This window comes from Camelus bactrianus, chromosome 32 (assembly GCF_048773025.1).
Source record: "Camelus bactrianus isolate YW-2024 breed Bactrian camel chromosome 32, ASM4877302v1, whole genome shotgun sequence".
Lineage (NCBI taxonomy): Eukaryota > Metazoa > Chordata > Mammalia > Artiodactyla > Camelidae > Camelus > Camelus bactrianus.
In genome coordinates, this window is record NC_133570.1 from 15155260 (window position 1) to 15167596 (window position 12337).

At 46.4% G+C, this 12337-nt stretch overlaps 1 protein-coding gene across 9 annotated transcripts in view; it reads right to left on the reverse strand.

Moving 5' to 3' along the window:
* ACACB (acetyl-CoA carboxylase beta) overlaps positions 1 to 12337 on the reverse strand; it is a 96809-nt gene that overhangs the window by 74500 nt on the left and 9972 nt on the right. For 4 of the 9 annotated variants that reach the window (XR_012503573.1, XR_006727884.2, XM_074356013.1 and 1 more), the window contains exon 2: positions 10461 to 11118. The exons of 1 other annotated variant lie outside the window; for it this stretch is intronic. Coding sequence is in view for 4 of the 8 variants with exons in the window: in XM_074356013.1 (XP_074212114.1) it covers positions 10461 to 11107 (647 nt within the window). In the remaining 4 variants the exon portion in view is untranslated. Of the gene's footprint in view, positions 1 to 1483; positions 3215 to 4370; positions 4617 to 10460; positions 11119 to 12337 lie in introns of those variants that run through there. 4 more of the 9 variants (XM_074356015.1, XM_010963567.3, XM_074356016.1 and 1 more) reach the window with 3 other exon arrangements.

Consider the following 12337-nt stretch of genomic DNA (forward strand, 5'->3'; position numbering starts at 1 on the left):
TGCTTCAATACGCTGTACCTTGGTTCCCTCATAGGATGCAAATATTAATATTAATAGGATCTGTCTCCTAGAGCACGTGTCCAGGGTTTAGCACTGGGCGTGGCCTGCAGCAGAGAGCTTGAGTTGAGGTGCCTAGTGCTAGGGCCCTGGCATTAACCAGCTCTTAAGTTCCTCACCCTCCCTTTTCTTTTGTAAAATAGGGATGGTAACTGCTTTAAGCTGATGCCCTGATGGAAGTAAAGACCTTATTATGATCACGCAGCAAGTAAACAAGAAAGGGCATTGCACAATGCAGTAAAGGCTGGTCAATCTGAATTCATCTTTGGGCTCCCAGGTAAGTGGACCCTTGGAAATTTCCCACGCTGCCCACGCCCTCAGCGCCTCCTGGGACGGCCACTTTGGCTGGGCCAGGGGTCGGCAAACTGGGGCCCAAGGACCAAATCCAGTCTGCCACCTGCTTTCGCCCCTGCCACAAACTAATAAAGGTTGGTACATTTTTGAATGGTTGAAAATGGATTGTACTTTGTGACACGTGAAAAGTACATGAAATTCAAATTTCACAGTCAGTTAAGTGGGACTGGAATACAGTCAAGCCCATTTGATTACACATCGTCTAAAGGGGCTGTGCGGGAAAAGGCAGAGCTGAGTAGCTGTGACGGAAGTTATGAGGTGGGAAGCCCCATAAAAGACTGGCAGGATCCCCAGGCAGGACCACTACTATCCTGCCAGCACCACCTGGTTCCCTGGTCCAGAGGCTCTATCTCACTTTTGCCTCTGAAATGGCTTACGTCTAGGAAAAGAGGGACTTACCCCTAAAATTCTATTGGTTCCCTGAGCTCACTCCTGATTGGTTATTTCCTTCACTCCTGATTGGTCTATTTCCCTAACTTCTGATTGGTCCATTTCCCTCATTCCTGATTGGTTATTTCTCTCCCTCCTGACTGGTCCATTTCTACAAAGCTTGTTCCTAATTAGTCAACTTTTGTTATACCTTATTTGCATATGATGTTGCAAAGTGTAAACTGGCAGCCTATAAAAGCCTGTGTAAACCTACAGACGGGGTCCAGAGCTTGGAGTGTTAACTCCTCTGGGCCCGCTGGTGTAATAAACCTGAGTTCTCCAACTCTCCAAGTGCTGCTTGGTCTCTTGCCTGGATCCAGGTTGCTGTCACAACTGAGCTGTAACACTGAGCTGTAACACATTTTTTCTGCAACAGTTATATGGTCACAACACCTAAAATATTTACTATCTGGCCCTTTATGAAAAGTGCCAACTTCGGTTTACAGCACCAACTGTATAGTCTGTCATATGAGCTTTAAAAAATACTAATGCCCGGACTACTAATTAATCAGCATCCCTACGGATGGAGAGATTGTGTTTGTGTGTGTGTGTGTCTGTAGGGGGGAAGTGCCCAGGCATCTACATTTTTCGAACCCCACCCCACCCCAGGAAATTGTAATGGGCACGCAGGAGTGAGACCCACCCAGAGATCAACAACGGGCAGCTGGCCTTGGTCCTGAGCTGGACTCTTCGGCAGTGACATCATAACAGGGCTGTGTCAGGCTCACTGAAGACCAGATTCTTCTGCCTCTGTGTCTCAACTTCATTTCCTCCCGTTCAATTCAAAGTCTCTTCCGAGAAGGGCTTCTCCAACCACTCAGACCCACGTTCATTTCTTTGGTCCTTGACCTCTGGCCTTGTCTGCAGACGCAGGATGCTGGCCAGCATTTGGGACTTTGCCTTCCTATTAGTTTTGGCTCCTAAGTAGATGGCCCAGGCCTTCAGGACGGGAACTCAAATGCCCCTTGACTACATAAGCCTCCTTGGCAACAGAATTCTGTTGTCACTGTTACTGGTTGTGCAAACATTTGTTCTGACTTGGGACAGCACTCAAGGCCAGTGCCCCTCAAGTGCTGGGCATAAGAACCCTGGAAATGCCAGTTAGGGTCAGCCCCATTGACAGATGAGAAAACCGAGGTTCAAAGGGTTGATGGCATTTGCTCAAGGTTACACAGCTCAGTGGCAGAGGGAGGCCATCTATCTCCATCTTTTGGCAACGTTAAGGTAAGAGAGGAACCATGCAGTGACCCCAATAAAGCATCTTCATATTATTATAAATACGCTGATTACATGGCTTGAACTTGGCAGAACGATTCCAATTTCTTGCAAGTTTATTCTCTTGTATTAAAAGTGGTTTGTGAAAGTGATTCTTTTAAAGTGTACCATTAAATGTGATTCAAGAGTTTATAGGTTACACTATGTGTGTTAATAGTTTCATAGATCAGGGAAAAATGTATACTTTGTAGACCAGGTGGCCAGCTTTGGGTACTCTACAATTGAGTGTTTTGGCCTGACCAGTTAAATTAGGGCTCCAAATGTGGAAGAAATGTGACTTCCACGCTCCACAAAAAAACTTAGTGCACAAGAAAGACCATGATCCAAGTCTGGGACCTTTGCTCTCTGCAGTCCCTTTACTCAGACAAGCTCTGAGCACTCCAAGGAGGGTATCCCCCAAAGGCCTTGTTAGTTTCCTCTGTGGAAGGACCGAAAAACTGGAGGGTCAGCCTCTCTCCTGGCAGGCTGGTCATCTATCTGTGATACATCTCTTGCCCTCTCTGAACCCCACATCCAAGAAACTAAACAACCATTGAGGCTCTTCTGGCTCTAAGAGTCTTCACTTCCCCGGCAAGCTCACCAGCCACAGTAACCAGTTACCAGTCGAGTCCTGTAGTCTTCTGACTAGTCCAACATTAGGCAGGGTCTTTTATTTTGAAAGAGTCTATTTGAGCCGTAATGCAGTAGAACCTGACTGTCCATGGAGAGCCCTTTGGGCAACCATAGGCTTTCAGAGCATGAATCCCAGTTATGCTCTCACCAACAAGGACAGCCTCAGTTTCCTCATCTGTACAGTGGGGATGACAGCACCCACTTAGTGTCCCCTGGTGGTGTTGCAAACCTCACATGAGCTCACATCTACAAAGCAGCCTGGCATCCTGAAAGCACCCCATAAATGGTAGCAGCTAATTACTGCTGCTCCCCTCCATGCCCCGTGGGCCCTGAATTTGAATTACTAAGAAAACACCTTCTCCAACTGGATCAAGAGTTCCTAGAAGGCAGAGGTCATGTTTCCCAAACATTTTTGTGTCCCTTCCTGCTTCCTGCTTCCAGATGCAGGCGGCGTTCAGGGAATGTTTGTGGACTAGATAGATACATCCTGGGAAAAGAACAAAGAACAGAGACAGCAACTTAGCTACGAGACTGTTCCTCGCTGTGTCTGACAGGAGTCCAAATACCCACTATTTATAGGAGATTGTTTATACATTTTAAAGTGTATCCATTTAAAGGAACACTATGGACCCCTAAAAAGCATGCTGCAGAACAAATGTTGGCAAATGTTTTCCATAAAGGACCAGATAGTACATCCTTTAGGTCTTACAGCCCAGACAGTTTCTAGCCCACGGCTAAACTCTGCCCCTGAAGGACAAAAGCGGCCCTAGATGATACATAACGTGGCTGTGTTCCAGAAAAACTGTATTTGCAGACACTGAAATTTGAATTTCATGTAATTTTCACATCTCACCAATTTTTTTCAACCATGAAAAAGTTAAAAACTATTCTTTGCTCCCAGCCCACACAAAAACTGGCTGTGATTTGAGTTAATAAATTAAAACATAACTGTACCCTCCCCAAAAGACTTCAAAAACAGCAACTGTTAATAAAAACCATGGCAGGGGAGGGGCATGGGTGATTTTGTTCTTCCTTTTTGCTTATCTATAATTTTCCGAATTTTCAACAACATAGTTAGCATCACTTTGGTAATTTTTTTTTTTTAAATGTAATACAATGAAGACAAGAAATGAAATCAAGCAGGTGGTGCTAAGAAGCGCTCAGGCATAAAATGCTTACACTAACCTGCTCAGAAAATAATCTTAAATGTGTGCCTGTTCAGGGGCACGTGGATTCACCCCCATCACTAGGCTTTAAAAAGACCTGCCATCGGCAATCATCACCTTTGTCAAGGATAAAGGGAGGAAGAGAGGGAAAGCGTGCCCCGCCCCCCCCCGCCCCAAACCGTCAACCTGGAGGCATCTGTGCCCTCCGGAGCGCCCTCCTCCAATCAACATCACTGCCAAGTCCGGCCTCCACTTTAACGGCCAAGATCAGCCAGTGTTTGCAAGGCAGGCTCCATCTCCCCAGCGGCCAAAGTGAAGCCTGCATTTCTTAGGGTGGGGGCGGGGAAGTGGGGGGGGGGTGATCAGAGGACACGCAGCTAGTCTTTACTGGGGGGCGGGGGCGGGGGTGGGGTGGGTGGGAGAGACTGCATAAGTTTACAAAAGATAACAGGTCATTAAAGTTGAAGCCTTACTTACTTTACTTTGCGATCAGGGAAACAGACTTTGCACTTGGCAGGACTCATAATGACTGTCCCACCGCCCACCAGGCTGCTGCTGGAATGCAGGGCATGCACCCCCTACCCCTTGAAGCAGATCCCGATCCCAGGGCCCAACCAGGTCGCGACAGGGAGGCGGGGGCACGGTCCTCGAGGGCCTTGGGCCGGGTGGCGCGGCAGCCTGCAGGAACCCCACTCGGCGCCGGGCTTTCTCCATCCCGAAATGCGTCCTGCGCGCAAGTGTCCGCGGCAGGCGCGCCCTCCAGGCCCCGCCCCTACCAAGCGCACCCCGCCTCCCGGGAAGGCCCCGCCCCAAGTCCCCAGACAAAGCCGGACCCCGCCGTCTCCTACAGCGGGCTCCAAGCCCCCCAACCGCCCCCCACACCGGACCCGCCCATCGCGGAGCCACCGCTGACCTTGGGCGCCAGGAGAGTGATGCCCGAGACTCCAAAAAGACCTCTTGGCTCCCCAGCTCCCCTGCCTGAAGTAGAATAATTCTAGGATGGCATCCCCCTACAAACTGACAGCTAGGAAAAACTCGCGAGCAATTCATGTGCTTGAATACATACGCCATAGGGAAGTGGTGGAAAATATGGGTTATTTAAAATGTGAGTCAGATGTCACCACGGTGCCTGGTAAATGCCCCCCGCAGTCAAGTCAACTTTTGGCCTCCAAGTTCCTGTTTTTGCTTATTCTTTTACCTCTGCTTCCAAGGACTTGTTTGCTCCATGACCCCCCGGCTCTGTCCCCTCCAGTGAGTTTCTAGCACCTGAGTTGGAACCTCCTGGGTCCCCTGCTAAAGTGCCTCCAAGACAGGAAGGACCCAGCTGCTCTGTGACCCTTAGTAAGCTGCCTTCTGGTAAGACATTTACTGGCTGTTTGGTGCCTTTGTCTCATGTAGTCGTCTCAGAAATCTTACTGTTTTTATTTCCATAATACAGACAGGGAAAATGACACCGAGATATATATTACCCTGGGTGCCAGAGCTGGCGATGTGAACCTGGGCAAACTGATTTCAGTGAGAATGAATGAATGAATGCTTCTCCAAGTAGTTGTAAGAAATAAAAAAGATCTGGAACACTGCCTAGAAAACATTGCAAGAATAGTCAACGTAGCTTATGTTGATCGCAAACCGGAAAAAAAAAGCAATAAAATAATTGTTTACAAATGAATTCTCTTCTAAAGGAACAGCCGAGAGGGTAGGTGACATCCCCAAGGTCACCCAGCTAAACGGCTCCCTGATACATTGTCCCATCCCTAACTGTTCCCACTAATGGAAAGAACAGGTAAGGAGGAAGGGGGAGGTGCTTTTCCTGGGACCCAGGTTAGCAGCAGCATCAACACTTTCTGATCTGTATCTGCTGAGGGTCTGAGTTCTAATTGCTTCGGGGCTGATGGTTATCTTGCTGGGAGGCCTCGGATGGACCCCTGAACCTCTCTGGGTTTCAGCTTTCTATCTAGAAAGTGAGATGACTGGTTCACTTTTTCCTCCCAATATTTTCTATAATCTTTTACTATTAAACATCGTTCAAACTTCTTATACCAATGACATTTACAACAGAAAGTTAGAAAACGCAGAAGAAGTTTTCAATGATTCAGAATCATACCACATGAAGACCAGGATTGTTAACTATTTGGAGACACAGCTCACAGTCTCTCCAGCCACACACACACACACACACACACATTTATTAAGAACGAGCATTTTTGTGCTTACTGTGCACCAAGGAATGTTCTACACATTCCCACAACCCCTTATCAGAAATTCCCAGGGCCCAAAATATTTCAGAGTTTGGGAATTTTTTTTTTCAGGAAGGTCAAGCTTGAAGTTACATATGATGGTGTTAATATCTCACCAGCAGAAGGCAGAAATATTCACACCCAATGGGACAAACGAAGCCTATAAAAACCTTTGCACCAACTCAAGGCAGATTTTGCTAATGTGAGTTCACCACCAGTGTTATCAGCTTACGTTTCATAACTTTAAATTTCAGGACTGCAGATGTGAGATCCTGAACTTGTCCCATTCTACTCATTCCATACATGCACACCCCGGGGTAGAACTATTAGGGCAACAAGCTATAAAGACATGGCTTTGGACCTGGTAACTTATCCTGGTCCATCGTGTTCTAACTACTACGCTGCTTGTTAAACAAGTGGGATTGCCCTGTAACCTTCATTTCACAGAAATGAGCGACTTATTTTGCCACACTATGTAACGTTCTCAACAGCTCCATTCCAAAGTGTTGCATGGGAATTCCAATCTTCGGGGGCTGTTTCCAAGTCCAAGGTCAAGTTCCAAAACCTGGCCTGAGATGAACTCAAAAGAAAAGAGACAGGAGGCGAGCCCTGAATAGATGGCACACTCATTGGATCTATAATCGCAGCCAGCCCTTGTCAGGTGGGAAAATGGAAGAGAAGGGTGAGATTGCATAACTATATTAAATGCAGAAGAAATGTCTGAAATTGGAGTTTAACACTCAGAATTATTCTACAAAGTCACAAGATTAATGCAAAAAGGACTTTATGAAAACAAAAATTTTACTGCTGCTAAAGAGGGACAACAAAATGCCTAATCATCTGTTCATTCATCCATCCATCCATCCATCCACATCCATTCATCCATCCATTCATTCATTCATATACTCACCATCTATCCATCCATCCATCCACCCATCCATCCACCTATCCATTCATCCATCCATCCATCCATCCACCCCACCACCACCCATCCATCCATCCATCCATTCATATCCATTCATTCATCCCCAGACTCGTTCATCAAGTGTCTTACATGCCACAGAAATTCAGAATTCTGTCTTTGGCAAGTTTGGGTTGTTTCATTGATGCATTTGGCGAGTATCTCTTCCGAGTCTACCGTGAACCCACACTAGGCTAGGCAGTAAGGAAAAACGAAGACCCCATAAATATGGCCCTGTTTTCATGGAGCTTGGGGTCCAATGCAGTAGACAGGTAACAACCAAGTAAATAAATACAGAAATTAAAGACCTAATCAAGGAACGATTAAGTTTCATAACACATCAGAGTGTTCAATCAAGAAACGGGGGGAACCCAGGGAATACTTTAAGGGTGGGCCTTGAGTCCCTGAAGATACTTCCACGTGGGATTCTCATGCCAGTCCATCAGAAACAACAGACACATCAGAGACCTCTGATGCCAGGACTCAACTGGGGCTGGAAGTGTTCCTCACAGAAATGCCAGTATCTGAGGAGGAACCAGTAGAACTACCTGAGTTGCCCCTTGTGCTAAAATTCAAAATTCTCAACTCTGAAAAGCAGATGTATTGGGGTCAAAAGAACTGTGTGCCCAGTGAGCTTTATGACCAGGGTCACACCTCAGGAGTCTGGTCCAGCCTCTTCATGCTGCAGATGAGGAACTGGAGGCTCAGAGAGAGAAAGGGGCCTACCCAAGGTCACACAGCACTGCAGTCCTGTGCCCCATCACCCCACAATGCACCTTCATCTCTACCTTTGGTGCCTCAGGTTTATGAAAAAAAAATGAGATCCCTCTGCACCTCCCCTAGTCCTTTGCTGGGACAAGGCGAGATAAATAATTTTGCCTACAATGCTAACCTTAATGCAATGAAGATACAAGAGCAGAAAATTCATTTAATATTTTGGCTCACAGCCACGCAAAGAGAAGCCCCTAGTTAAGTATCTTTTACCTTTGTAAATTTGCCAGTCCAGAAAAGCTGGGGTTTTTTTTTTAAAGCATAACCAGCAAAGATCCTTCAAAATGGTGGTGGAAGACAGTGAGAAGGAAGTTGAGAGTCTTGTCCCCCCCTCCACATTTTAATCTACCATTTATTAAGTGCATTATTCTCTCCCTAAGTACCCTAATCTTCACAACTTTCTAGGAATCCAAGACTCAGGAGAGAATAATAATATAATTATTAATTATTCTGGCAAGCCTACTTGCTTGATTAAGTTCTTAATTACCACCAGTAAAAGTAATTCACACGGTTGTTTCCTTATTCATTAGGACTGGATCTGTGCTGTCCAAGACAATAACCACCAGCCCTAAGAGGCAATTTAAATTTAACTTAATTAAGACTTAAATTTAAAATTCATTCTCCAGCTACACTAGCCACATTTCAAGTGCTCAAGAGTCACATGTGATGAGTGGCTGCCGTTTGAACAACACAGTTCTAGAACATTCCATTCTGGAACATTCCAACATGGTAGAAAGTTCTGTTGGACTGCTGACAGTTACCTCTTCCAAGAGCTCTTCCTTGACCTGACCACATCTTTCTAAAATAGATCCCCATAGGTATTCCCTCTCTTGCACCCTGTTTCCTTCCTGGCACTGAACACACTCAGGGACTGTCTTATTGGTTTACCTGTTTGTACATTTCCAGCCTCCCTGCTAGGACCATCCGTCTTGTGATAAATGTATCTCACCATCCCTCCTACTTAGATGTCACTAAGCAACTCCCCTCCCATTGGACATCCAGTCTGACATAATTTCTGATGTTCGTCCATTTGGGTGAATGGGTTTAATAAACTGTTTTCCCCTAATCCCTGCTGGAATGGCCACATTGAGGCAAAGAATGGGGTTTGGAGGGAAGAGAAGGTTGGAGATTTTTAGAAAGAGCTCACTGTGCTACAGTGGAATCTGAGTCCTGCCATCCGACAGACCTGGCCTTGGAGCTTGGCTCTGCCACTTCCTGACTGTGTGATCTTGGAAAAGGTATTTTGCCCCTTTGAGCCTCAATTTTCTCATCTGTAAAACGGGGATCCACCACCAGCCTTGTACCATGGTTATAAGGGATAAATGGGTAATTTATATAAACTGTATGTAAGCGAGGGTAGGAGAAACTCTGGGTAAATCTGAGTGCTGGGTGAAGTGGGTGCTGGTGGGAAAGGAGCTGGGGAGAAATCTACTGCTTATTAAGCACCTACTGTGTACCAAACTCTGCATACTTTACAAACATTCTCCCACTCAATCCCTTCAAAATTTTACAGATGAGGGACTGAGGCTGGGAGAGGTGACAAGCCATGTCCAAGGTCACGCGGTGAGGGGTGAACTCAGCTCTGAAGTCTGACTTTTACAGTAAACCCTAAGCCTTCTGTTCCTTTGCTCCTTCCAGAAACTCCAAATAGTCTTCCCCTAAAGATGGTTAGTAGAGGGGGAGTATCTGCACTTTCTCTTTTCTCTATCTCCAGCTTCCAGCAACCAGGGTTAAAAGAAGCTCGTGGGGACACGAGGCCTACAGAAGAGCCCATCTCCTCGTCCAGGTTTCCCCCATTTTCGCAGAGAGCGTGCAAGAGGTGCTTAAAAGAATAGCCAGCGAGATCCCGCCCCCAGGGAGGAAAAACAGGCAGGAGGCAGGAAGGAACACTGGGACAGAGCCGAGGTTCTTTCTGCCGGGCGAAATTATGCTTGGTGGCTCTTTTCTGCTTTCTGCTCTCCCATATTTCCCAAGTCTTCTACCTGGAACTGTGATACATTTGTCATTTGGGACAGCAGGTGGCAGGTGGCAAAGCCTGATAACAACAACAACAACAAAAATGAAACCACTGGCTGCACTCCTGGGACAGTCCCACCTGTGATGGACCTGTAGGTATTTGCCTCCAAAAACCACATTGATGGGTGTGGTTACAGTATTTGAATTTCCACTTTTAAGGCATCCCTGAGGGAAGGTGTGTTTTATGGTTGTTAGTTACCTATTGGATGAGCGAACAAATAAATGAATGTCACATCAGGAGGCAGGGAAACTGTCCCTCCTTTTGGGCTACCAGCATCCCTTTGGCTCTTGGCAGCCTAAGCTCATTCTGCTTAAATTATAACTGGTAGTCACACACAAGGTCATCTTCCCCAACCTGACCGTGATCTTCTAGGAAGCCAGTTTCCTAGTACAGGGCCCTGTGCATGCAATAGATGCTCAATAAATGACTTTGATAGGAAGGAGGGTAGGCTTATGTCTTCTGCTTTTCACATAGCTACCTTCAAAGCATTGGCATCAGCTGATGGCATGGCTGAGCGGGGAAGGGTGCGGACCCCACCCTAACTCTATGCCTCCTGGTTATGAGGACAGAGGTTACATTACCTTATAGTGGGGACGGGGGTCTCAGTCTCGCCCGTGATCAGAGCAGCCTCCAGGGACAGGGTCCCCAGGCTGGGCCGGCTGCCCCTACGGGAAGACTCTCGGAACAAGCCAGTGCCAGAGTCCTCATCGGAGGAGTTGTCATCAAAAGAGCCCAGGATGAAGTTGGTCATCAGCTGCCTTTTGATGTGCGCCTGCTTCTTGTCTTCTTTGGAGAGGATTTTGGCTCGCTGGCCCTGGGGTTTGGCTGGTGAGGACAAGTCATTGGTATTCGGGGCTTCCACATCTTTGGTACCAGTCCCATTGGCTTGGTGTGCCGGGGAGGTGTCACAGGAGAAAAGGGGGTCTCCTTGGGGATTCTGCTGTGGGGGTGGCTGAGAGTTTCCTGGCCAAGAGGCATCTTTGGGACCTTTGCTGGAGGCTGGCTCAGTCTGGACAGGGGTCTTTGGCAAAGAGCTACTGTTGTCATTCTCCTGTCGTGGCTCCTGGGAGCTATTTGAGGATGGAAGAGGTTCCTGATTTGGGGTGAACCTCACTTTCGATTTATTCTTGATGACTTGCTTGGAGTCCGTCATTTTCCCCCAGATTTTTAACCAGGAGAAGGTCAGGCAGGAGAAAATCAGACAAGATAGAAAAAGAAGTAGGATCATTCACAGAAAATCTATAAGGAGAGCAAGAGAGACGTTTTAGAATCCACATAATCAAGTTAGTACTCTCTTGAAGGAGCTGGTGGGGAGAGCCAGTTGGGGTTCTGTGCACTGGGCTGAGAGAGCCGGAGGGGAGAAGCACGGGGTGGGGAGTGGAAAAGGGCTTCTCCTCCTGGCTCTGCCCATGATGTGCTCTGTGGTCTGGGGCATGTTTCTTAACCCCTCTGGATCTCAGTTTCTCATCTCTAATTTAGATATAGTAACACATGCTCATCATAAATCATAAATGTGCATGTGAGAAAGAACTAAAGAGATTATGTATGTTAAAGGATTCTGTTATAGCATCATTATTTATAGTATCCAAAAAGTGGAAACAGGGAATGGGGGGTATAGCTCAGTGGTAGAGCACCTGCTTGGCACACACAAGGTCCTGAGTTCAATCCCCAGTGCCTCCGTTAAGGGGGGAAAAAAGTGGAAACAATCCAAATGCCCAGTATCTGATGGAAGGATAAACAAGATGTGGTCTGTCCATACAATGAAATATTATTCAGCCAAAAAAAGGAAGGATTCCCCTGACACTTGCTACAACATGGAGGAATTTGAAAACATTATGCTAAGTGAAAGAAGCCAGTCACAAAAGACCACATAGTGTATGAGTCCATGGAGATAATATGCCCAGATTAAGCAAACTCACAGAGATAGGAAGATTGGTGGTTGCCTAGGGCTAGTGGGATGGGGGTGAAGGCTAAAGGGTGCAAGGTTTCTGTTTGGAGTGACGAAAATGTTCCAAAACTGATTGTGGTGATGGCTGTACAACTCTGTGAATATACTAAAAAAACACTGAATTGTGTGCTTTACATGAGCGAGTTGTATGGTATACGAATTATATCTCAATAAAGCTGTTATCTTAAAAAAAAAAAAGACTTCATTATATTCCAATTTGTAGTTAAAAGGGATCATTGCTTCTGTCATCACCACTACCATCACCACCAGCATCGTTGTATTACTCTCATAATCATCATCAAGTTCTTGGAAAGAGGACTGGCACCTTGTCTTATTTCCTTCATGGCACTAGTACACCTGGATGCAGGGACGCTTACCAGAAAGTGCAGCAAGGCCAAGGAGAGTCTGCTCTGTTCCAGGGTCTAGAACAGTGCCCGGTACAGAGTGAGGACTTAACAATAGGGGAAAAATATTACTTTATTGAATAAATGAATCCAGATATTTCTAATT